Source organism: Hippopotamus amphibius, chromosome 1 (genome assembly GCF_030028045.1).
Source record: "Hippopotamus amphibius kiboko isolate mHipAmp2 chromosome 1, mHipAmp2.hap2, whole genome shotgun sequence".
Classification (NCBI taxonomy): domain Eukaryota; kingdom Metazoa; phylum Chordata; class Mammalia; order Artiodactyla; family Hippopotamidae; genus Hippopotamus; species Hippopotamus amphibius.
This window is the reverse complement of record NC_080186.1, coordinates 151,514,029-151,540,093: the sequence shown is the minus strand read 5'-3', so window position 1 is coordinate 151,540,093 and position 26,065 is coordinate 151,514,029. Positions and strand designations below refer to the sequence as shown.

The 26,065-nt window shown below is 51.5% G+C and overlaps 2 protein-coding genes across 5 annotated transcripts in view; one reads left to right on the top strand and one right to left on the bottom strand.

The window, feature by feature from the left end:
- The first annotated feature begins 5,048 nt into the window (after window positions 1–5,048).
- Window positions 5,049–13,389, top strand: GPX3 (glutathione peroxidase 3). The gene is made up of 5 exons (XM_057730814.1): window positions 5,049–5,207; window positions 9,865–10,018; window positions 11,268–11,385; window positions 11,818–11,917; window positions 12,323–13,389. Exons 1-5 carry the CDS (start codon window positions 5,121–5,123, stop codon window positions 12,542–12,544), a joined length of 681 nt encoding a protein of 226 aa, XP_057586797.1. The 5' UTR covers window positions 5,049–5,120; the 3' UTR covers window positions 12,545–13,389.
- Window positions 13,390–13,920: 531 nt separating this feature from the next.
- TNIP1 (TNFAIP3 interacting protein 1) overlaps window positions 13,921–26,065 on the bottom strand; it is a 45,150-nt gene continuing 33,005 nt past the window's right edge. For 2 of the 4 annotated variants that reach the window (XM_057730769.1, XM_057730789.1), the window contains 9 exons: window positions 25,148–25,213; window positions 24,867–24,998; window positions 22,373–22,501; window positions 20,009–20,140; window positions 18,494–18,619; window positions 17,894–17,959; window positions 17,341–17,532; window positions 16,385–16,475; window positions 13,921–14,677 (listed from right to left, as the gene is read on the bottom strand). In XM_057730769.1, the coding sequence (XP_057586752.1) occupies window positions 14,643–14,677; window positions 16,385–16,475; window positions 17,341–17,532; window positions 17,894–17,959; window positions 18,494–18,619; window positions 20,009–20,140; window positions 22,373–22,501; window positions 24,867–24,998; window positions 25,148–25,213 (969 nt within the window). In that variant the 3' untranslated portion in view covers window positions 13,921–14,642. The remainder of the gene's footprint in view (window positions 14,678–16,384; window positions 16,476–17,340; window positions 17,533–17,893; window positions 17,960–18,493; window positions 18,620–20,008; window positions 20,141–22,372; window positions 22,502–24,866; window positions 24,999–25,147; window positions 25,214–26,065) is intronic. The other 2 variants (XM_057730799.1, XM_057730779.1) reach the window with 2 other exon arrangements.

Here is a 26,065-nt window from a genome sequence, read left to right as displayed (position 1 = left end):
GAGAGAGTTGAATGAGATAATTTCTAGGGGCTCTTCCCCACCCCACCCCCCTTTTTTTAAAATTATCTCTCCAATTAAGTGGGCCTTAGATGAAATAACAGTCATTAGATCCATTTCCGGTAAAGGCAATAAACCTCATACCTGCCAGGCCAGGTTCTGTTGAAGTTTAATTGGGAGGTCTGAGGAAAAGAGTTAGCACACAGACCTAAGACTGCTATCCTTAGAAAGATCTGCTTGCACAATTGGCCCTGGGTTGACATTCGGGACTTTGAGTTCAGGAGGATTTCCTCAGTTCTCAGAACTGATAAGAGTGGCTCACTACGCCTGAACTATTTGGACAAACAATGTGGCTTGTGCTGAACACTTGCTCTCCTTCTGGGAGTCTGGCATTTTGGTACATGCTAGGTAGAGGATACCTGCATGGCCAGCCCCCCCAAAAAAACTGAGCACTGAGTCTAACGGGCCTCCCTGGTGGGCTCTTTACATGTGTTGTCACAATTTGTTTCTAGAGGAATTAAGTACATCCCTTGTGACTCAACTGGGAGAGGCCTCTTGGAAGCTTGTGCCTGGTTTCCCCTAGTCTTTGTCCCATGCATCTTTTCCCTTTGCTAATTTGCTCTGTAACCCATTGCTGTAACAAATCATAGTGTAAGTATATCATATGCTGAGTTCTGTGAGTCCTGAGAGCAAATCATTGAACCGGGAGGTGATCTTGGGGACCTCAGACAGGGGATAAGCCTAGATTTCACAGAGACAGCCATATCCTATAGCATCCTTTTATGAATATACAGCTTAAACCCAGTACTATCCAAAAGAAATATAATATCAGTTGCATACATAATCTAAATTTTTCTACCAGTCACATCATACAAAGTAAAAGGAAACAGGTGAAATTAATTTCGAGAATATAGTTTCTTTAACCCAATATATAAAAATATTAACATTTCAACATATATTGACATAAAAATTTATTGAGACATTTTTATTCTTTTTTTTTCTTACTAAGTCTTCAAAAACCAGTGTGTATTTTACATTCACAGCACATCTCAGTTTGGACTAGCCACATTCCAAGTGCTCACTACCCACACCTAGCTATTGGCTGCCATGTCGAACAGCACAGGCTTAGAGATTAATGACAAGGACTCTGGAGACAGGACATCTGGGTCAGAATCCTGGTTTTGCCACCTACCAACTGCATGACCTTAAGCAAAGTTACTTAACCTATGTGTTAGCTTCTTTATCTCTAAAATAGGGACAATAATGTTAGTTACCTCATGAAGTTGCAGGGATTTTTCCAAAAGTTAATAAATCTAAGGCAGTACCTGGTACATACGTGATGTTTGGTGAATGCTGGCTGTTCCTCTTATTATCCAAAAGGTTGACCTTTGAGGTCAATTTGTCCAACTCTTCATTCCATAGATGAAGAAACTGAGGCCCAGAGTTTGGAAGGCACTTGTTTCAAAAGCAAAGGCTCTAGCCACCTCTTTTCCTGTCCTCTGGCTAGCTCTAAGACTGCATCTGCCAATTATTTAGGAAACCAGCAGCTTCAGGGTCCCACCTAGGTTCTGCAATCCCTTCTTGATTGCAAAAGAGTGCCACCACTTGTGTTGGCACTGAAGTGGTAGGAGCTGGGCCTCCTTTCTGCTACCCCCATCTAGACCCATCAGTTGGGCTGGCTGACCCCATCACTGAGTCCAGCGCTTACTCAGCACCCACAGGGCTGGCTTCCATTGTTTTCACTTTTTACTGCCCTTCTTATTTATTAACTCATGTTCTATCTTCTTCGAAGACACAGAGCATCAGCACTTTTTTTAAAAACCTCCTTTTAATCATCTACAGCCCCCATCCACCCACCAAACAGGTTAGGTAGGAAGATCCCCGAATATGTCTTAAAAAAAGGGAGAGTGAAGAGGTACTGGGTGCCCACTTATCTGGGATGCAGTACAGCACGTTCTCAGGCTGGAAACAAAACTGGCTTATGATTCCTCTAAAGCATCTGTCTCCACCCTTCGTTTCCTGAAACCCAAATGCAAATCATCCACTCTCCTCCGACAAGCTCACTCAGCATAACTCACACGTCTCAAATCTTACTAGCAGCTGGAATCAGACCAGTTTTGTGGGCTCAAACTTGTTAGCACATGCTAACCTGAAGCTCTGCTTATTCCATTTGGCAAATAATGTTTTATTTGGCATTAGTTTATTTAATAGATAGTTACTGAGCATCTGCTGTGTATTAAGCCCTCTGCAAAGTGGTGAGAATGAAGCCTTTGTGGACCTTATGATTTATTGTAGAAAACAGACAAACAAGAAATGATGGTAGGGACTTCCCTGGCAGTCCAGTGGTTAAGACTTTGCCTTCCAGTGCAGGAGGTTCAGGTTCAATCCCTGGTCAGGGAGCTGATATCCCACATGCCTCACAGCCAAAAAACCAAAACATAAAACGGAAGCAATATTGTAACAAATTCAATAAAACTTTAAAAAATAGTCCATATTAAACAAAATCTAAAAGAAAAGAAAAGAAATTATGGTAAAGTACAACAAAGTCTTGATGTAGAAAATGTCAAATGGTCTAGGAACTATGGTAGAATAAAGCAAGGTGACCTGAATAAAACTCTTTCCATGGTGTTGACATGATGCCGAGAACCGAAAATGGTAGGAGAGAACCAGTAAAAGAGAGAGAGCATGGAGAGTTCCAGGCAGAGGCAACAACATAGACAAGACCTGGAGGTGAGAGAGAATGGCATATTGGAAGAACTGGAGAACAGTCCAGTACAGCTGGGTAGAGAGAGTAAGAGGAGAGCAGCAAAAGATGAGCAAGCGGCTGGATTTGGAGGATATTATCTGAAGCACTAAGGAGTTTGGACTTTAACCTGAGGGCAAGGGGAAACAGCCTGGTGGAGAATAACATCTTTCAAAACATAGGATTCCTGGGAACAAATCAACCAAATGTGCTAAAAAGGCTGATGGTGAAAAGACTGGCAAGTACTGTTTTCATCCTTGTCTTCACAATCTTTGTACTGAGGCTCAGACCTCCTTTGAAAGTAGTCTGCAACACGCAGGCCCAACCCAACAGCAGGCCACGCTCCCCCTGCATCCCACCCCAGTGTCCATGAGATCAGTACTCCTGAGTGTGGTGCAGCACAGGGCAGTGCTTTAGACCTTTGGAACTGTAGAGCCGCAGAGACCACCATGGAGAGATTTTCAAAGACTCATTTAACAGATTGGCCAACTGAGGCCCAGAGAAGGAAAATGACTTGTCTGTGGCCTCACAGCAAACCTCAGGTTCTGACTCCTTCTTGTTTCCCCCAAAGAAACTGAACACCGGGGCTAGGATTAGGGTGAGGCAAGTCAGGCACTCAGGGGGCACCACTGGAGGAGGCACTCACTCGCGGGTGCCAGCTCTGCACGTGCCTTACTCTAGTCCTGGCCCCGTGGGACACACTTCAAAGGCAGGGATTGTAACTTCCAGAAAACTTTTTGACATCTTTCATGGTGTTCACGTGATGCTAGGCGCATATTTTGAGGGATCCTAGATGCCTACTGATGCTTATGAACAATGGACTTCTGACAAACTGATATGTATACAGATGTTTGTATCTTTGGTTAAATGTGACCTTCAAGAGACACCAGAACAAAGTCAAGAGGGCCCGAGGATGGAGTCTAGACCTGGATTCTGGTCCCCTCTCTGCCATCAGTTTGCTATGGGAACTTCAGTAAATTGTTCCCCATCTCTAGGCTTCAGCAAAATGAGATGGTTGAGTAAATAACATTTATTGACTACTTACTCTGTGTCAGCCACTGTTCAAGTGCTTCCATGCTTTAAATCATTTAAAGAATTCCCGGCCTTTGAGACTCCCTTCACTTCAACAGGCCGTGGTTTGAGGTAAGGTGGGCTTCACAGAGAATGCGGGATTGAGACAGACCTTCCAAATTCCCACGGGGACAATACTATCTTAAATCACAATAAAGGCATGGTATCTCAAGGCACTTCTCCATCAGAAAACAGAATCACCTGCCTCAGAATCACCTTTGGAACATATCTGAAGGCGGAGTCTCAGCCTCTGCCCCTAGAGATGAGATTCTAAGGCAGTGATTCTGAAGGGGGATCTGGGAATCTGTACAAAAAGCTCCTCAGGTGACTCTGGTAGTCTGATCTGGGAAGCACTGAACCCAACGCATTCCCCTGTTTGTGGGCAGAATCATACCTAGGCGGCCACAGACCTAGAGCTACCTGACCTGATCATTAGCATCTCGAAGCAGAGAAACGAATTCACGGATTGATTCGTGCTACAAATATTAAGCACCTGTCGTGTTCTAGGCCCTGTGCCAGCTGGTGATTCTGATCCCTATTCTCAAGGGACTCCTGGTCTAGGTGTGTCACTTATTTTTAGAAGCAAGTCATCTAGCCAGAACCAGAAGGGCCTTAGAGAGCAGAGACCAATCCCATCAGTACGCAGTTGGGGAAACTGAGGCCCAGAGAGGAAAAGCAATACGCTTAAGATTACACAGGGAGCAGGTGTATTTTCTGCGCTCAAACCAGCCGAGGAATCCCAATGTTCTTCCCAGGACTGGGCTGCGTTAAAAAATCCTAGGGCATTCATTCTTTGTTTTTTAAGCAATAAACCTACATAGAGTAAATAAATGTTCCCGGAAGTCTCACTTCAGATCCTGTCAACATTTTAAGTCCTTCATACCCCCTCAACCAGAACGGAGGCAGGAGGGAACAGGGAACACCAATGGGTGCTCCATCCGTTCTTCAGTGCTTTTTAAAGCCCTTTCCCTGGCTATGCTGAGGACATCGTGCCTGCCTCTTCCAGCACTTTAGAGTCCAAAGAAGAAGGGGCCGCCTCACGGGTTCCCAAGGACCTAGCTCCCATCTCTCAGCCTAGACTTGCTTATGTCACTGTCGCCCAGGGCCTGGGGAGGGGGAGAAGCGGAGGGTAAGTCGTTCCCGCCCCTGAAATGCCAGCCGCCCTGCAATTGGCTACAAGGGCTCCGGCCCGGCCGCGGATTGGTCATCGCTGAGGCTTGAAAGGTGGATGAGAGCGGACGACACCTCAGACGGTGGCCCGGGATCAGACAGCGTCTCCGGCGAGCCCGAGACACGCCCCCAGCTCACCATGGCCCGGCTCTTCCGGGCATCCTGCCTTCTCTCCCTGCTCCTGGCCGGCTTCGTTCCGCCGAGCCGGGGACAGGAGAAGTCGAAGGTGAGTGAGCCTGGGGGGAGGGGGAGAGGAGGAGTGGGGGAAGAACGTAGCCCGCAGGTGTCCATCTCTCGGTGGTGAGGCACCCTTCTTCCCGGGCTCCCCTCCAGAAGGGTGACACGTAGGCGCGAGAGACCGCTTAACTCCCGTTGCCTCCCTCTCGGGCACACCCAGACCGTCGTCAGACTCTTCGCAGTTCCATCTGTTGAGACCTGGGTGCCCCGGGTGCGCAGAATGAATGAGGGAGGAAGGGTCTTCTCTCCCGAGTTCACACTTTCTTCCCCACGGCTACCTCCGGTTGGCCTTGCTACATCCAAGCCACCGTCTGTTTCTGAGCTACTCCCTTCCAATGGGGCCTGATGCGGGTGGGGGCACAGAAAATGGGCCGGAGACTCAGGGTCTGGGTTGGCCGCAGATGTTCCCGGGGAGAATGGCGGGCAAGGTGAGAGGGACGACAACGCAGCCGTGTGCTCCCCGTCTAGCCCAAGCATAAACGTGGGTAGAACTTGGGGATCCTGGTAGAAGAGGCAGAAGTCTGTGACACACAGAGCTCTGGGCCAGCAGCACAGACCACCCAGGATGCTGACTAGATCCCCGATCCTTTGTGGACCTCAGTTTCTCCATCTGCAGGAGGTGGGAGGTCAGGGCACAATGAGGCTGATGATTTCAGGGGGGATGCTTGGAGAAGCTGCAAAATCCACACGCTGTTCTCTGACGGGTTTTCCAATTTGGGGGCAGCCTCACTACCCACCGTCCACCACCCATCTCGGCCTGAGCAAACCTGGTATTTGGAGAATGTTGGAGACTGCCAGCTCAACAGAAGAGGCAGAATTCTCCTGAGCTTCAGTCTATTCCCAGCAGAGTGTATGGCCCTTAGCTAGAGTGGGGATGCTGGGGCCAGGGGCAGGGGTGACCCAGCGTGCTTATCTCCTTCGACAGTATATGCCAAAGTGGGCGCTGTAGACCTCTCCTTTTCCCCAGGGTGGGGAGGCAGAAGCCAGGCAAAGAGAGAGATTTCTGTCTCCAGCCTCCCAATATACACACACACACCACTTGTATAAGCCCAAGAAGAAGCTTTGCGCTTCTGTGTTTCTCAAATCTTCCAGGTCTTAATTCTAAGATCTTATGACTCCATGATTCTGTTTCCCAAATCCTATCTACTGTTCAGGATGCCTATTTCAAACACAGGTTTCCTTCTGTCTGTTTCTATCCCCTGTTCTGTCCTCAGCCTAAATTCCAATCAGTCTGCCCCTCCTGGAAGTCAGCCCAGATACTGGATGGTTATGGGGCCACTTTCTCTAAGCCTCTGGCTTTGTATCCAGTCCTGTTCATAATCTCCAACTCAGAAGGTATTTCCAGGGCAGGGATGGTACTGAATTTCAGTACTGGAGTGTGGAGTAGTAGTGAGGGTAGACCGTGGGTAGAGCAGTATCATGGAGTCAGTCCTATAACCTCAGTTTGGGGAGAAGCCGAGAAGGGAAGATTGGGCCCTGCTTCAAGAAGGCTGGAGGTCAGAACATGGATCCCATGCATAACTCATCATAGCTATGTGTTCTCTGTAGAACTCTGGGGAGGAAGAGATGGGTTCAAAGGAAACAGGATAGGTTTGGTGTAGAAAAGTCTTAGGGTGGGGTGTGATCCTATCAGATGCAACCAGCTAGGACTTGCTAGCTAATGACAGTGTGGGCATGCCCATCTCTCCTCCCAGGTCCTGAGAGAGTTGAAATGTCACAGCTCTGGGTTCTAGGACTCAACCACTTATCTTACCCCCAACTCCAGGGCCAAGGGACGGGGCGAGGGGCAGGTGGAGAATGGGATAGACAGAAGGTGACAGCCCCAGAGGGATGTTTGCCTCCTCCCAGTTCAGAGGAGAGGCTGGGGAACAAAGAGAATCCTCCTTTCCTTGCTGTGTCCCCTCTCCAGTCCAGCTTAAAGCTGCCCAGGCTCCCTGTCCTTCCTCTACAAAAGGACTTTGTAGTGGCTAGAGAGAATAACAACTGCTGATGTGAGTGGGATCCTAGTAACCGCTGGTTTCTAGGTGATTAAACCAGGCAGAGAGAATCATGGAACTACCGGCTGTCAGAGTTGAAAAGCCCTCAAGACAGCCCTGAATCTGACCCCACCTCACAATCGAGGAGCCGGAGCCCCAGAGAAGGGACGGAAGGGGTTACACAGAATCAGAGGCTTGGCCAGGCCTGGAACTCAGGTCTCCTGCCGCCAGTGCAGCTCTCCTCTCATACCTTCACACCGATAGGAGTGGTAAGATGGGTGAGGAGACAGACACAGGACCAGCAACTCAAGCCAGCTGGGGTCCTGGCAGGGTCCAATTCTCAAGCCATCAGAACTGTCCCGTCCTGTGCAATTGTGGGAGGACTGAGGCACCCTCGCTGCCTCTCCCCACCCCCCACCCCATCTCCTCTGACCTCCCAGTTAAGGTGCAGGGTTCTGGCACTCCACGGGCCCAGAAGAGGGGAAGGGGCTCCCGTAAGGACTGGGCACATGCTCAGCGGTCAGTGCAGGCCATGGCTTCCCCCACCATAGGTGCGCTCTGACCCCTCTTGGTCTGAACCCACAGCACGGGCTTCATTGGCCCAGTAGAAAGCATGGAGGCTTTGTCACACATCCCTTCTCCTGGAAACACCCTGCCCAGTGCATCATTTTCTTCATTCTGGCTGGGGAACATCAAAGCCCTCCTCACAATAATATAGGAATGTCAGGGCCCTTTACCCTATCCCTTGATGGGGAGGCAGGGTGTAGGGGCGGATTTCTTTCCAAGAGTCTTTAAAGACAGTTTTGGTCTGCTAGTAAATTCTCACAGCCATTCTGGGAGGCAGGTGGTATTATCCTTGCCCATCAGCAGATGGAGGCTCAGATTGAAAGTGACTTGCCCAGGGCCAGGCAGCCAGCAAACACTCAAATCTAATGAGAGGAGATTCCCCTGGCCCCACCCACCCTGAAACTGGGCTCAGAAGCTGATCCTCTCGCTGTTTACAAGCTTCCATTAGACAGCCTCTTGGCTTTTTTTCTCCCCATTTCAGTTTGTTTTTGGACCAGGACAGAGTGGAGAGCTAGGCAGGAGGCCTTGCCTTCTGGCTGCTAGACCTCTGTGGCCAGCTAGGGTGTGTTTATTGGGTCCTGACTGTTTGTATTCTGAGGTGGAGCTGACCCCAGCTGGGACCCAGGAGGCCCAGGGGCTGGAGGAATGTCGCGCTTAGGTCTCAGGCTTGCCTCCAACACCCACCAAAAGTCACGGGGCACGGAATGTTAGACTCACATGTAGCAGGGAATGTGTACAGGAGCCAGGAGGAGAGCTTGCAGCTGTCTGGGAATGGCCGCATGGAAGGAGTCCAGCCTCCCATGGCTCAGCAGGTCTATGGAGTCTTCAGGACAGAGGCAGCTTTTCTACACCCTGCTGGGGCAACACCCTGCCAGCCCAGAATGGCTGTCATCATGCAGCTGGACACAGGTGTAACTCACCTCAACAGCAAGTCTTTCAGGATTGGTGGGAAGAGAGGGCGTGAATTTGCTTCTCTAACTCCAGCCACCTGTCTCTGTCTCTCTGGCCTATAATGCTAGTTTGCATTCGATTTGTTTATTGTCTCCACACCTCTCCTCAGATATCCAGGCCAGGACTACCGGCCCACCTGCTAATTGCGGTAGTGATGCCGTGACACTCTTTCAAGAGTAGACCCCGATCTTTGTAGTCGGTACCAAAAAATGGTAGAGATGAGATGGGGTAGCGTGGGGGTAGATGCAGCATCCCCCCTGCTGGTATACTCCCTCCTCTCCCACCAAGAGCAAGGCTATCAAGCCGTAGCAGTTCAGAACAGCTGATCCGGTTCAAGGTTCTCATTTTATAAATGAGGAAACTGAGGCCCACAGAAGAGAAAGGGCTGGTCCAAGACCACGTGGGGAGTTAGTGGTGGAGCTGGTCATCCAGTCCAGGTTCCCCAATGTGCAGCCCAGCGTACTCTGTCTCTGCTAGCTCTGGAGGCTGGCCGTGCAACAGCCTGGGCAGAGGCAGGCATGATGGTCATTGTCAGAGTCACCCAGGGAACACTGAACCTGTGCCAGGCACGGGGGCTGTACCCTGACCACCCCGTTTAATGCTCACGGCAGGCCTTGCCCCATTTCTGACCCACATCCTAATTCCCTATTTTCAAACAAATAGCCTCAGCTTTCCAGTCCCCCAGATTGGGAACCTTTGAATCACCACTGTCCATACTGCCGCGTCCTCATATCTGTTCAGTTCTTCCTTCACGACGGTCTAGTTCAGGCTCTCATTTGCCTGCATTATTGCAATGGCTTCCTAGTCTCCACCAGCCCATCCAATAAGGCAACACCGACATGGGGTAGTCTCCCTCAGAGCCTGCCCGGTGACTGTTTATAAACTGACATGTGATGCAGAAGTAATGACCACAGTAAGTAATTCTCCAAGCTTCCATAGCACTCACCAGCTTATTAAGTGCTTTCAAAATCATTATTTTGTACAAGGAATTAGGAGACCTCAGTTCTAGTCCAGTTTGAGTTCTTGAAGTAGTCTTGGGCAAGTCAAGGCCACTGGGCAAGTCCGATCCACTCTCCCTGTTATTTTGAAAATGGTGGTGTCCAAGTTCCCTTCCAGCTCTAACTGATCCCTGACACTGGTCTTCTCTTCCAGATGGACTGCCATGTTGGTGTGGGCGGCACCATCTACGAGTACGGAGCCCTCACCATCGACGGGGAGGAGTACATCCCGTTTAAGCAGTATGCTGGCAAATACATCCTCTTTGTCAACGTGGCCAGCTACTGAGGCCTGACGGGCCAGTACGTTGGTAAGAGCCCATCCCGCTTCCCTTGCGTTATTTGGGGCTGTTTCTGCCAGTTGGGCACATTCCAATCACAGGAGCTTTTCCGGTGCAAGGGGGAAGGGGTGACGGTGATCATGAGATTCTTAACCCTGTATCTTAATCCCACTGTGTTCCATGGTGCTGTGAAAGTTATTATATATAAGCCTGGGGTCTGATCACCTTTAAACATGTTCTAGAAGATTCTCAGTTACCTTCATCCCTGGGCACCTCAATTGCCCTAAAAGCAGAAGGAAGGAGGAGGTTGGGTTTGTGCATGGAGCGTCCTTTCATTGGAGTAAGAGATAATAGCTTCGTCTTGCTGAGAATTTCTCACCTGTCCTCAGCCCCATCTGCCTTAGTGCTTCTCTTGGCCCCTGGAAAGCAGGCACCTGGCCTGAGTGCCCAGAATGAGGGTTAGTGACAGAACCAGACGTCGCACCCAGGTTTCACGACCCCATGATCCCTAGTATCCCCACTTCTTTCTCTGTAGCTGGGTCAGAGCCAAGAGCCCGAAGGAACAGGAAGGCCAAAGGCATGTGACAGCACCCACAAGAAATGCTTTGGGGCTGGGCGTGAGAGGGAGGCTAAGGCAATCTGACCTAGAATGTTCTGGCAATTATAGGCAAATTCCTGAAGTGGAATGACAGTGGGCTGGATGGCGCAGTGGGTAGTGAGTCTCTGGCTAGAATGCTTCTGTTTAGCCCTTGGAGTAGAGCAGAGTGTGTTTGTGCAAGAGGTAGGCTGAGTGCTGGTACTGCACGAGAGGCCAGAAGCTCTGAGAGGTGTGGGGAGGTGGGGAGGGCCTCCCTGGATCCCTGAATTCCCAGAGGATAGAAGGGGAATGAGGGCCCCGCCCGCACCCCAGGGAAGTCATCCGCCTTCTGTCCAGGGGTGGATGGTTCTTGCTCCAGGAAGCTCAATCCTGAGAGTCCTGAAGAAGCCCTCGGCCTGCAGGCCCAGGTGGTGGACCGGCAGCCAGTGACTGATTACTGATTTGATGAGCCATATTGCTCTCTTTTTCCCCCAAACCTCCAACCCACCCCGCTTGGAATCCATAGGATGGGAATTGAATCCCAGCACTGCCACACTCAGTGGATGATCCTGGGCAAGCCCCTTTCCCAGTCAGGCCTCAGTGATTTCAGCTGTATAATGGGTGAGCAGGTGGAGTGGTACACAGGAGGCGGGGCTCCTCACCAGGCTATCCCTGTCTCTGCTCTCTCTCTCCCTGGCCCAGAACTGAATGCACTACAGGAAGAACTTGCACCATTTGGTCTGGTCATTCTGGGCTTCCCCTGCAACCAATTTGGAAAACAGGAACCGGGAGAGAACTCGGAGATCCTAGCCAGCCTCAAGTGAGTGCTGACTCAGTGTCCTGAGAAAGCGCCCCAGCCCAGGCCCCAGGCATCTCTTGCACGGGCTTCTACTCATGGTGGATACTTATCAGCCTCCAAGAACTACTCTCCCCTTCCAGGAACGCTGTCTAGTGGAGCAAGTGGAGGAGGGACCAGGAGAGGGACAGGGACAGGGGCGATGGTTGCAAGTGCATGCCTGGGGTGTGGAAGGGGAGTCCCGGTGGAGGGCAGGGGTTATCAAGAAGGTACCAAACTGGAAAAAGACTGCAGACCCACATTATGCCTGTGCCCATTCCATATTCACTGGCTTCCACTGCCCACCGTATAATAAAATCCTGACTCCCAACACACCACCCCATGTCCTGCCCCTTCCTCTCGTTTCTGAGCCCTGTGCCCATTTCCGCGGGACCCACATAAAAACATTGCTCTTAGGTATGTCCGACCAGGTGGGGGCTTCGTCCCCAATTTCCAGCTCTTTGAGAAAGGGGATGTGAACGGGGAGAAAGAGCAGAAGTTCTACACATTCCTGAAGGTGAGTACACAGCCACCTCTGTCAGAGCCTCTCTGCCCGGCTGATGCTGGCTCCAGACCACGTAGAGACAAGGCCTGTGCCACCCTCCTCTGCTCCTGGGCTCTTGGGGAATTTCTTGGCCTCTAATTATTATTCCAACTAGAGGGCTTTGCAGACTCTAGGGTCTCATCAGCCCATTTTATAGATGGGCCCCAGAAGGCACAAGCTTAGGGTATCACAATCTGCTAGAGCCAAAGCTGGTTCTGGGATTCAGTTTTCTTTCCCAAACTGGTGCTCTTTTCTCAGCGCCAGGCTATTCTCCTTCCCCCAAGAACTCCTGGGAAGGAGCAGGGATAAGAGGGTGGGAGGGGGAAGGGGTGGGAGGGGCCCCAAGCAGGGTTGACGCTGCTCTCATCCCTGCTCCAGAACTCCTGTCCTCCTACCTCGGAGCTCCTGGGCTCACCCGGCCGCCTCTTCTGGGAACCCATGAAGGTCCATGACATCCGCTGGAACTTTGAGAAGTTCCTGGTGGGGCCAGACGGTATTCCCATCATGCGCTGGTACCACCGCACCACGGTCAGCACTGTCAAGATGGACATCCTGGCCTACATGCGGCGGCGGGCGGCCCTGGAAGTCAAGGGGAAGTAACCGAGGCCCACCCCACCCCATGTCCACCATGCAGGGGGCTGGGGAGGACTCTGCTCAGGAAGGAATCCGTTTCTCCAACCACACCACACTCCCATGCTAGACCCCGTACTATTACACAAGGCCCCAGCCTGACACGAACGTGTGCATACAACTATGTCTGTACGGCTGTGCACGTGCGTGTTTGCACGCACGCCTGCAGGTGTGTGTGACCAGGTGTGTGCACACACGTGCGTGTACGGCCACATGGGCTGACCTGCATGAATACCGTATGTATGGTGACAGCTGTGTTGTACCGTGAAGAGTGCCAGAGAGTAAATCCCCTCTCTCCAGTTCTCTGTTCCAATGATGATAATTCACTTCCAGCTGAGCCCAAAGGAAAAAACCAACTCTAGATTCAACTGTTCTGCCCTAACCTGGACCTCAACCCTTGGGGCCGGCATCTTCCACTGCCTCCAAACACCACCCCTGAAGTGCCCAGAAGTTTCTCGGTCTGCCACACTGTCCGGCCTCCCTCCTCTACATCACACAGCCTCCCTCCTTCCTGAGAGCCCTCCCAAGCCCCCTACCCCACCCCACAGTGTTCCCTGAGAGCAGCCAAGGCAGATGTGAGAGCAAGGGCCATGTTCCCCGTGTCAGGGGTGGCATCTCCATGAAGGAGGGGCCCGAAGCCCTTGTGGGCGGGCCTCCCTTGAGCCTGTCTGAAGGGCCAGCCCTTTGTGCATTCAGGCTGATGCCCCTGGGCAGGGATGCCACCCCCACTCCTTTGGGGAATGTGCCCTCTTCCCTCACCCTGACCTACTGGCATTATACTCACCCATCTGTCTAGTAAAGGCTTTTCTGCAGCACCTGAGCCTACTGTGGTGCTTCTCAATGGGACCACCCAGCTGGGGGGAAGCGGGGAGGAGGAAGAGGAAGAGAAAAGGAATGAAGGGAGAGCTCTGGGCCCTTGCTTTTTGGTTTCTACCTGGGCCCGCTCTGCTTCCTCATGCAGCATCTGGAGTTTATGAAGCCAGTTCACATCTACTCTCATCCCACAGTTCTCCACGGCAGCTAGGGTTCAGATGAGGTGTTCATTTGACAGATGAAGAAACAGGCTCACAGGAGGGCCAGGCCCTTGCCCAGTGTCTCCTGACAAGTGAGGGGCAGGACTGGAATGTAAACCCAGGATACCTGACCCCCAGCCCCTGGATGCCCCACCCTCATGGAGGCTCTGAGCAGGGCCCCAGGGGATATCTGCCAAGAGTAATGGTGATGCTACTGGGGGGTCTGGGAGGAATGGGGTACAGTGGGAGGGGGGCCATGAAAGCAGCATTCTGGTTGACTAGGTGCGGAACATCAGTCAGGGCATAAAAGAATACCAGTCACAAAATGTTAACCTTCAACTTGGATTTATGACCAAGATTCGTGCAAACAGCTGCCCAGGGATCAGCAGCCACCCCAGTCCGGGCCTCCAGCACCACAAGCCTCCAGCTGAGGGCCTGGCAGCTTCAGGCTGGGGCCCCTCAACTGATGTGGCTGACATGGCCTTCATCCCAGGCTGCCGTGGTGCTGGCAAGGCTGCCCTGGGTGGACGTGGAGGGCCTAGGAGTAGAACATCCTGTCTCTTCTGCTCCCAGAGGCAAACCCGCTCTTCCCACAGCTCCTCAGATGAGGAAGGGATGTGGGTGGGGCAGGTCCTGCTACTGCAGAGCTTGAAGCAAAAATTAAAGATACATGTGAATATGCGCCACAGAGCGATGGCTGAACCCCTCCTGGGGAAGTTTTGAAAAGAAGGGGTCTCGACTGCACCCAACTTGAGATTGATGTCCTCAAGCAGCTTCCACAGAGGACGGCAGGCTGGATGACACCTCTCTCCACTCAGTGGCAGAGTAGTGAGTTTCCCCAGTCACTCCAAAGGAGAGGCCCAGACAGATGCCTTCTGGATGGAGCCTCTCCCATCTGTAAACAGTTCAGGTTGGGGCCAGGGCTCAAGCTGGCCATCCATCTCAGCCTCACGAGTGGCTGAGGCTCTGGCCACACAGAGCCCGTGGCCTCTAGTTTTCCAGTAATCTGCAGTCAGCTGGCTCTGCAGTACGAAGGTGGAGGCAAGGGACTGGTTTCACTGAGGTCCCTCACGGTCATTTTTGTTGGACTCTAAATAAACAAAAATTTTGAGGATTTAAAAATGAGGTGGTACAGCAGGTTTCAAAGTCCTATGGAAACCAATACAGTAAGAATGGAAAATCAACAGTTAGGGCTGCTGGGTGTTACCAAGCGCCAGGCCCTGGGCGAAGTGCCTGAGGTGCGCCTGTCATTCAGGCCTTACCCAGGAGCATGCCACAGGCAGACCACCATCCCGTCACCGGGGAGGGGACCAGGGCACAGAGAGGCTTTTAAGAACTTGCTCAAAGTCCCAGGTCTAGGACATGCTGGTGCCTAGTCAGTCTGGTTCCAGATCCCACATATGGAGTAGTTCTGGGGGAGGGGACAGTCCTGCCCACTTGGCCACCCTCTGTCCTCATCAAAGCAGGCTCTGAGGGGCTCCACAGAATCTCTAGGGCTCTGTAGGAAAACTTCAGAAAATGACTGACCAGCCCAATGCCTCCTCCTTCCAACCACGAGATCCTCCAAACACTCCCTTAAGCTGCCCTGTAGTCTCTGCTCACGCTCCTTCTGCAGAGGGGCGCTTGACCTCCTGGCCCAGCTGCGACCCTTAGAAAATTCCTCTTCATGCGGAGATGGACTTGGCCTCCCTATGGCTCCCCTTCATTGCAATGCTGTTCCCAGAAGCCCCACAGGCAAGGCAGTGCCTTCTGCCCCATGAGAGCCTCGCAGAAAGCAAGGGAGTGACCAAGGGCGCAGGGCCCTCTTGTGACCAGTGAACAGACCTCCAGTCCCCAACTGTTTATGGCATACATGATGGCCAGAGGGGGCTTTACAAAATACAAATCTAATCTCTCATGCCGCTCTGATTTTATTTTATTTTATTTTATTTTTAATTTTTTTGGCTGCATGGCGTGGCTTGTGGGATCTTCATTCCTTGACCAGGGATCAAACCTGGGCCCCCCACAGTGGAAGTGCAAAGTCCTAACCACTGGCCCGCCAGGAAATTCCCGTGCCATTCTGATTTTAAAATGTCCAAGGACTGCACATCATCCTCAGGATAAAGAGCAGCCCTCCTGTCGTGGCCCGCAAGGCCCCTCAGCTGGGATCCACCGACTTCCCGGACCTGGCCTTGCCCAGCACCCCCCGCCAACCTGGCTGCTGGCTCCAGCCACAATGGCCTTCTCTTGATCCTCAAGTCCACCACAGTTCTTCACTCCCTCCCACCGAGGCCTTTGCATTTGTCCTTTCTCTGCAAGAACATCCTCGGCTTCTACCTCTTTCCCTCGTTAATACCGTTCATTCTGAGGGCCTTAACTCAAATGTTATGGTCCCCGGGCTGGGTCAGGTCCCTCTGCTGTCTGCTCTCGTAGAAACCTGCTCTTCTTCCTTCAGGGCACTGGAGTGCGATCCTATGCCCATTGACATGATTTTAACCGTTCGTTTCTGCCCCCCTCACTAGACAGTAAGGTCGTAAGGGCTGGGACCATATCTACTTCTGCTCTGTCTTGGCTTCCCCAGCACCTCGCACAGCACATGGCATTTAGACCCCAAACTGTAAATGAAGGAAGGAATGGTTTCAAGCCCCTCATGGTGCAGTCACCATTCCTTTCTTCTCAACACTATTTCAGAAAGCTGGGCCTCTCCTCCACCTAGATTAGAAGGTAGCAACACTCCCCAAACAGGGGCAATTCTGGCAGACAAGAAGTTATCTGCCCCAATGGAAAACAAGGCCCATGACCAGGGGATCACGCTCACCTGGTTCCGTAGGCCTGGCCGTAGGTGAGTCCATCACTTGGGAGCTCTGATTGCGTATCCCTCCACAGGGCAGCCGCCAGGTGTATTCTGGCTGCAACAAAACTGGTGCTTAGTAATTAATAACCATACTCGAAAATTACAGCAGCAGCTACCATGCCAGAACAGTACTAAGTTCATATTAATCGAGTATAATTGAATCCTTGCAACAACCCAGGTTGCCATCCCCATTTTACAGGTTGGCAAACTGAGGCTCAAAGGGGTTAAGTAACTTGTTGAAGGTCATCCAGCCAGTCAAGTGGCCGAGCTTTGATTTGAGTCCAGGTCTCTATAAACCTGGAGCCAATCTCTTAAGTCCCACAGTACACCCCAGTGTTTAAAGATGCGTGTAAAGAATGGTGCTGGGGGAGAAACCGGATGGGAGGTAGCTATCCCTGTCTGGGTGAGAGTGGGGATGCCTGAGGGGGCTGTGGCAGAGGCACTGGAGAGGATGGGACAGGTGACAGCAGCTCTTTGGAGACAGAATGATAAGCAAGGGAAGAAAAAAGCAGCAAAAAAAAAAAAAAAAAGGAAGGAAAGAGAAAAGGAAAGGAAATTGAAAAGGCGAAAGAGAAGGAAACACAAAGGGAGAGAATGCATGGTGAGGATCTGGTACATGGTTACATGTGGAGGTTATAAAAAAGGTCAAACCCAAACTCCAGTACCCCTGGCCGGGTGAGCGGGAGAAAGCCCTCCTTCCAGCCCGGCTCCCTTACTTGGCCTTTTCTGTCCTACACCGGTGACCCTGAGCAGCCCTGGGCTGGAAGGTCCTGCCCCTGGGACGGCAGGTCGCACACCACAGTGCTATTCGGAAGGGGCCAAGGATGCAGCTTCTGACCCCCTCACTTGACCTTGCCCTCTGGAATGTGTCTGGGTGGCCTGCGTGTGTGTCCTGGAGTGAAGGAGGGGCACAGACTCACCAGATGGAAGAGGCGTGAGTTGGGAAGTGGGGGTGGGTGCTCCATGGCCGTGGGGGGAGGTGGGTAGCGGATCTGGGACCAGTCCTCAAAGCCGTGGTGTGGTACAATGGGTGGCATAGGCGGGTAGGCGTACGGGTAGGCCCCGCAGAGGTGCTCTGGGTGGGGCTCCACGTGGTAGCGGTCTGCCGAGCTCTGCAAGAAAGGCTGACATCTGGCTCTGGCCTGTGACAGGCTGCACGGGCCATCTCAGTGACACCCATCCCATCTCCCGTTCTCTACTAAGAATCTCAGTTCTCTGAAGACAGGCACGTGGCCGTGGATGGCTGGCACATGGGTATGGAAAACTGGTACATGGGCACAAAATATCAACTATGATGGCAGTTCATGCGTCCTGAGCACTTATTCTGTACCACATACTATTTTAAATGCTCCACCTACATTACCTCATCAATTAGTTGGACACCTGAGCAAAAAATGCCTCCCCCATCAGACTGTAGCACCCTGAAGGAGGTAAAACGCAGTACGTGCTGCTTCCTCCCTCAAGCCTCCTCACCTTTGCTTTCCTCTTCTGCTGTCTCAGGGCATCTTTCGCCTTTTCCTCATCTTTGAAGGCTTTTAGCTGACAGAAGGAGGGAAGGAGAGAAAACTGTTAGCACAGATGCTTCCTGGCCAGGCCTGGATCCAGGACCTAAGCAACCCCAGAGTTGACCAGTCATCGCATGAGGCCAGCACGCTGGACTATCCTACCCGGCCCGGCCCCAAGAAAGGGCCCCGTGGGGCACAGCACAGCCCAGGCTGCGGGCTATAGGTAAGCCCTGCTCACTGGGGGTGGTCTGGACGCAGGGCAGGAGGGTTCTGTGAGCCTCACTGCTTCTGTGCTTCCGCATTGACACCTTTTAGTTCCAATGTGGGAGAGAGGGGATGGCTCAGAGCTAATTCCTAAATTTGCTCTTTTAAGGCATGAAAACTGGAAAATCAGAGCTAGAGTTCGGCGAAGGGCAAGGCCTTTCTGAGGGCCACAGAAATGTGGCAGCAGAGCTGGAAGGAGGATCAGTGAATGTCCCGACATCCCGTCTCACCAGGAACCTTCCGGTCCATGCCCCCTCCCCACAAGGACAGCCAGCTGCCCCCTCCTTGGTCCAGCTCTTCTCACCTGGGCGTGGGACAGAGTGACCTGGGCTTGCAGTTTCTCCACCTGCTTCTTCAGCTCTTCCTTCTCCTCATTCATGCGTTCCCGATCGCTGCGCTCCTTCTGGAAGTCCTCCTCAAAGATCTTCACCTGAAGGGGCACGGAGGTGGGGAGAAAGGAGTGAGGGAGGAGGGGCAGTTCTGAGTGGAGGCTCAGACCTGCTCAGGCCCAGAACCCCGGGCCTCCTGATGGGAGTCAGACATCAAAACTGGTTTCACCCCATCTTGAAAATCTCTGTGGGGAGGGGAACAGGTGTACCTCCAGTCCCCCACCCCCAACTTCAAACAGAGTAGTTCTGGGTCCCTCTATCTTATATTCTGGGCTTCAACATAGGGCTTTATTTGAAAAAAGGATCCATGGCTGAAAAAAAACCAGGTCGACAGCCATCAACCAGTCCCATCCTTCCCATCTGCTGAGGCCTGCAGAGAGATGGAGGCCACAGAAACAGAGTATGAGTGGAGGACTGGAGTTTACATCTCCTGGCTCCAAGAGCAGAGGGCAAAACTCTCCCAAGGCTTTGCGGTGCCCTGGCAGGGAAGGGGCGGGGCGGGGCCTTGTCTCTGCCTCTGCAGCTTCACATCCTTACTGCAGATCAGTGAGAAGCTGCAAGGCTCAAGATGATTTAGAAGCATCCAAAGCATGGCACCAAATAGCACAGAAACATGTGAGAGAACCAAAACCTTTTCAACTTTCTTTCAATTCTCTGTGTCCCTAGAGGAGAAAGTCTGCATTTTATGCTACTGTCTTTAACACCTTTCTAGTGCTTAACTTCCCTTAAATAAACAGAGAGAGGACTCAAGCTCAGAGTCTTCATCGGGCACAAGTGTCCTAGAGTTTAACAACACTATTTTGCCTTTACTGTATTTATTGCTTATAGTTAACTTTCTATTTATGGCAAATAATAAACAGGTTTTTGTAGAAATCTAAAGTTCCCTTTTAAATATACTTATTGAATTTAACGATGTGTTTTCATGACAAGTTTTATAGATAACTTATTAGTTATCTACAATATATAATATAGATATATAATAAGGACCTACTGTATAGCACAGGGAATTCTACGCAATACTCTGTAATAACCTATATGGCAAAAGAACCTAAAAAAGAGTGGATATATGTATATGTATAACTGATTCACTTTGCTGTACAGCAGAAACTAACAAAACATTGTAAATCAACTATACTCCAATAAAAATTAATTTAAAAAAATAAAGAAAAATTTGTTTTCAAAATATTAGGTAAATAATAGTACAGCTGGGCCACAGAGATGTTTAAACCATGATGTGGTAGAGGAAGGACCTAGACAGGAATGCACTGCTGGTGAGGATAAACCTATACACAGAAAGGGGTCCTGGCCAATGGCCAGAAAGTGGACTACAGATTACAGCTTCCACGTGATTCGAGGCCCATCCTGGGCCCTCAGGAACACTCCACCTCCCACTGGGCACCTCCTACCTGACCTCTTCCCTCCAGCCTCACCTGCTGTTTCAGCAATTCGTTCTGCGTAACCAGCTCCTGTTTCCTTAGCAGGGCTCCAGCTCCTTCCGGGCTCCCAAATGCTGTTGTTGGAGATGCTGGGGAGGCCTGGATGCTCAGTGCTTCCTCCAGGGCCTGGAATCAAGAAGAGATGAGACGGGCCCATCAGCAGAAGCCCCTGGAAGTCGGTCAGGCCCCACTGAAAGACCCCCTTCTTGATAGCAGTGATATAATAATAACCACCACTATTTAATAAGTGCTGCCTTATTTATGAACACTATACATACATCATTTCACTGAATCCTCTCCACAGTCCTATGAGGGAAAGATTGTGACCCTCATCCCCATTTTAGGGATGTGAAAACTGAGGTTCAGAGACCTGAAGTGATTTGTCCAAAGTAACACAGCTAGTAAGTGGCAAAGCAGAGATTCAAAGCCAGTGTGTGCTCTTAACCAGCACCCTAACGTGTGGTCTTTATGCAGAAGGGAGAAATCTCCCCTTCCCTGAGGATGAGTGGCTCAATTCTTAGCACCCAAACCTAGAAAGAATACTAAGTCCTTTGGGGGAAGAAATTTCAGTCTCCTCAACAACTGCCTGCCCTGAGATTCTTCAGCTTCTGTAACCCACTCTCTGCAAGCCAACCCCTCCATCCCCAGCTCTTCTGTAGTTAGATTAGCCTGGATTTTAATTTTGACTTAATTAATATTTTACCTTTCCAACCCTGAAAATAGGCTGAAACATCACCAAATAAGATTCTGAAAATTTCAAAATCACCCCCATTTTACCATTTCCACAAGATACCTTTCCTTATATAAACAGTGTGCTCATATCCTCTAAAAAGTTTTCCATTAACTGGTTTTCTCCTTCAACCCTGTTACCATGTTGCTTGAGAACTTTGGAACATCTCTCAAGACTGAGCACCCTCATCACCCCCTGGACTTCAGCCCCCTGGACAGCAGGGCCTCTGCTGGCCATGCGTCAGCACTGCTCACAGTGCCTCCAGGGACCATGGGGGGATAAAGGAAACCTTCCCCAACTTGGGCTTGGGCCCCACTTGGTCTCCTCCTCCCCCAGAAACATGAGGGGACTGCTGAGCCAAGAGTATATTCAGGATGCCCAAGGGGAGGCCATGGCTGCTCCTCCTCCTCCTCCGTCTGCCCCATTTTTCCGATGAGCAGACTGAGGTCCAGGGTCAGGGAGAGCCTTGCATGAGTCATCCCCACCAGTGTCTGTCCCCAGCTATGCCACAGAAGCCTGGAGGACGGTGACACTACCTAGGTCACCTCTACAACCAATACTACATACAACATTCTGCCTGAATTCAGCCCCTCAAACCCCCCAGCTTGGGAAAGATCATTCTTTTTGCTGAGAACAAGTCCCAAGGCCCCACACTCAGCATCAACAAAGCTTATCAAACACCAAAACCAAACACAAAAGGTCACCCCTGGGGCCCAGTGAATACAAACTCACAGCAGAGACTGCTGTGGGCAGAAAGAGCAAGCAGAAGGGAAAGGCAGACAGACAGGATGGGAGGAAAAGCTGAGCCTTCAGAGAAAGTTTCCTTTCAAAGCCCCTCCTGTCAGCTCGCTCCATTAACCACTGCACTGGAAGGCAGGTAGGGCTAGCATGATTCCAACCAGGGTTCAGATGGCAAAACTGAGGCCCAGAGATGTTAAAGGGGCTACAACCTGGGACCAGAACCAGCTCCCAGCCCGGCCCGGCCCGCTGCCGCTCACCTTGGCGCAGAGCAGCGGGTTCCTGCTTTACTCAGGCTCCCCCACCCCCAATCCGGGTCCCATCTCCCTGGATCCCCCTTCTCAAGGGCAGGAACCTCGGGCTAGTGACCATCCACTCTCTTCAGTGAGTTTTTCCTGAACACATGCTCGGTGCCAGGTGCTGGGGGTACATACCCTGGTGAAGACGCAAACCCCCCCCCCACTGGATGGGAAGACAGGTCATCCACAAGGAATCACAAGGAAATGCCCAAAGGAGTGTGAAAGAAGCTGCCTGTGCTTTAGACACACTGAACAGGGAGACTTGAAGGAGGCTCGGGACGGCCTCACTGGAGCAGCGGTGTGAAAGCTAAACCTGGACGACGAGCAGGTGGCAGTGTCAGCAAACAGCAGGTCCAAGGGCCTGCAGGGGCGCAAGCACGGGCTCACCCCAGCCCGGCACTCAGCATGCGGCGAGGGGAAGGCAGAGGTGGTAGAAACCGCGGGGCAGCACCGAGGACCCCCGCTCCCCTCCCCTGACCCAGGCGTCGCCCCTCCAGAGCTCAGGGTCAGGGGCACCGGCCACGGGGCGGACACTGTGGCTGGGCTCAGGGAAGCCCTGCCTGCCCAATGGACCACAGCTGAGGCGCCCACCTTGTTGAGCCGCTGGATCTCCTTCTCCTGGTACTCCCGCTGCCGGGTGAGCGGGCTCAGCTGATCCTGCAGGTACTTGACCTTCTGGCGCAGGTCCCTGGCCTCTGCTGTCAGCTGCTCCTTGTCAGTCTGCAGGGAACACGGGGCTGGTAAGCAGGGAGCCTCTCCAGGAGGCCTGGACTCCCCGGCTGCCTGCCCTGCCCCCACATGGCCATGCACCCCACCTCGCTCTCACTCTGCAGCCCCACGATGCTCGTGCACAAGGTCCCGTGCAAGGCACCTGGGTGAGAGTGGTAATGTCCTCACGGTCCTGTCCTCAAGGAAGGGGTGGCTTGGTGGAGTGAAAGGCCCTGGGTTCTGCCGCCAGCTCCTCCAATAGCAAGCTGAACCCTTGGGCACACTGTCATAGCCCTCTCTGGTCTAAATTCTCCTATCTGCCATAGGTAAGGGGTTTGAAACAGGAGTCACAGATGGGCTTCAGGAGGTCCGTGAGCCCCCAAAGCAAGCACACAATTTTGACTGTGCAGTTTCCTAGAGAGAAAAGCCACAGTTTCCACCAGATTCACACAGGGGTCTTCTATGATGCCACTGGGAGTCTCCAAGGGACCTTTCGACTCTTATAGTCTCTGAGCCCAGAGCAGATAAGACCCTCAAAGAAATAAACGCAGAGTAAGGCAGAAAGGGTTCCTCCAAGGAGAAACAAAGGACTACTCTGAGGTTAAAAGAAAGAACACTACAGCTGAAAAGAAACCAAGGAAGGCTTCAAGGTGGAAGTACTGCTTCCAAACCTACTATGGAACAATCCAGGTTCTTCAGTGCAAAGAGCCACAGCTAGAATGGCCCTCAGAGAGCATCAAGTCCCAGCCCCTCTATACAAGAGGAAATGAATATCCGGGGGTGGGGGTGGGTAATTTATCCAGGGGCACACAGTGAGCTGGGGCTAGACTAGAACCCAGGTCTCCTAACTCTGGTACTCTCTGTCTCCTTGCAAGTAAAAGAGAGTGTTTAAAATAGAAGAGGGCAGCACGGTGCAGAGGAAAGGCCAGGCACACCCATACTAAACTGTCTACTTCTGTGTGTTTGTATGTGATAAGAGGCCTGGAAAGACACACCAAAATGGCAGCAGTGGTTACCACTGGGGAGGGCCTGGAATTGGGGGCTGGGGGTGGTAAGGGGAGATGGTCCAGGGAAACGCTCACTGTATCTGTACTGTGTGAACATGTCAATATTATACAAACTGGCCGGTGAGCTGCCTTCAGCCAGAGACCGCTGAGGATCTTGGTGGGTCTTGTGCGAGTTGTTGGAGACTCCCCACTTAAGAGGCGCCCAGGTCAGCACGGCCTCAATTGCCATGTGTCTCTATTCACAGGGCCACGTTTTGTCTTGAAAATCCCACCTCTCCCGCAGCTGACAGGGAGAAGCGTCAGATGCAGGAACTTATCCCCTCCACTGATGTGAGCCAGGCTCAGGCTGACAGTCCCAAGCTGTGCCTGTGCACTCACGAGAAAAGTCAGGCAGTGTCCTCCCTGACACACATCTCCAAGATATGGGGAGGTCACCAAAGGCAGGCTGACCGCTCAGAGAAGGCCTCTGGGTGTCACATGCTGATGGGAGAGAACTCCGAAAAGCAATCCATGCTGGAAACAGCCATTTCTAAGCTATGCAAAAGTAGCCCGTGCTCATTTTTCATGAAGGGGAAGACACTGTGACATAAATAAAATCTACAGAGCGCCTGGGGGTAAATATCCTTTCCTCTTTAAGCTGCTCCAGGATCCTGAAGGGGCTTGGCTGGTGTCAGTCACACACATGATGGATCAGACGCTACTGCTTCAGGGGACCTGTTCCTGTCCCCCCCTAGAATGAATCTGGTTCCCTTTTATGCTCTCTCCCTAATCCCTGTAACTTCTCTTGTGTCATACTTAACACACTTCTACTCATTTGCTTCTGTAATTAGATGTTCCGCGTCTCCTCCCCCGAGGGCGAGGTTGACCGTTCACTGCTGAGTCTCTGTGCCCAGCACAGTGGTTGGCGTATCATCTGTTGAACGGTGACTAGATGAAGGACCAAAGGAAGCTGTGTCTAATGCTGGAGCCCCTCCCCCACAAACAGCCATCACCACTGTACACATTCAGCAGCACCCACCCCCATCGAGTGCATTCGAGCAGGCCTGCGGGATCTCTTTTGCATTCTGTGCTTCCCTGTATTGTTCCCTAGATCATAAGATTTTAATCGAACTAAAAGCTCTTCTGCATAAAAACAAGAAAAAAATGAAAAGAAAAGCTAATCCACTCTCAATTTTCAGATGGGAAACTGAGGCGCAGGGAAGGAAAGTGCTCCTGCCTCAGGCCACACAGCTCTTGGGCACTGGCATCAGAACGGAGCTCCAGTCTCCGAACTCCCACCCCTGCTTGTGTACCCCACTAGCTCCTGGTGGATGGGGAGGAGAGAGCAGGCCCCCCGGAGCTGAACCTGCGGGACCAGCAGTCACACTTGCCTCCTCCATTTCTATCTTGGACTTGGCCAGGAGGAGCTTGCGGTCAAAGTCGCGCTGCTTCTGCTCCCGCTCGGCCTCCAGGTCAGTCACCTGCTTCTGCAGGTCCGCCAGCTTCTGGCGCAGCTCAGTGATCTGGGTTCAGAGGCAGAGAGAGGGAGCGTGTGAGGGCCAAGGTGAACATCCAAGGTTCAAGGCTGCAGCATGCAGGATGCTGGGGATGCCCTGAGAGCCCAGCCGAGAAGCAGGGGTCCAGTGTTGAGTCCCCATCACCCCCGCAGTACCTTCTGCTCGTACTGCTGCTTCATGGACCGGAAATGCGTGTCCCATTGCTTGTTCACTTCCAGCAGCTGCAGGGGAGAGACTGGGGTTAGCAGGAGATAAGCAGAGAAGGACCAAAGAGAGCCAACTCCACCAACACCAGCTTCACAGGCATGTGCCCTGTGTGTGGACGGTGGCTACACACACTGCCTCGATCCGGTGCTTCTCAAAAACGCTCCCCAAAGCAAGTCACCTTTATCAACCACCACGTTTTACCCTTGCCAGAAAAGCGAGACTAACACCAAGACACAGAAAGAGTATATAATTTTGGTGTAGAATTATGGAACACACACCCACCGTAGAAGGCAATTTGGGACTATGCATTACAATTTCAAGTTCTCGTTCTCTTTAACCAAATAATTCCACTTTGAAAAATGCAACCAAAAGAAGCACTTGCACAAGTGTGCAAAACATATGTGTCCTGTTGATCATCTCAACAATGTTTATACTGCAAAAAAATCTAGAGGCCAACCTGAACATTGGCCATAGGTTAAGGAAATGATAGAATAAACAGAAAATGGAGCACTGTACAGCTCTTCAGAAAATCAGGCGTCTAATACATTGCCTCCGTTCTGAGATGACACTAATTATCTGCCGTGACCTTGATATAACAATTCAAGGAAGAAAAACAATCCAACATCACTAAATAAACAACAGAAAGGGCATCCTAATTTCAAAAACATTAAAATATGATAAAAAGCACTCAGAATTAAGGGAATATAGAGGATGTTTCATGCATAAATAAATACCCTCAAAGATATAGTTAATTTTAAGGAAAGAAAGAAAAAAAGCAATCTGCAATGTAGTATGTATGGTATCATTTTTACAAGCATCATATATTAGTAAGTATACAGACAAAATTGAGAAATATGCAATTAACT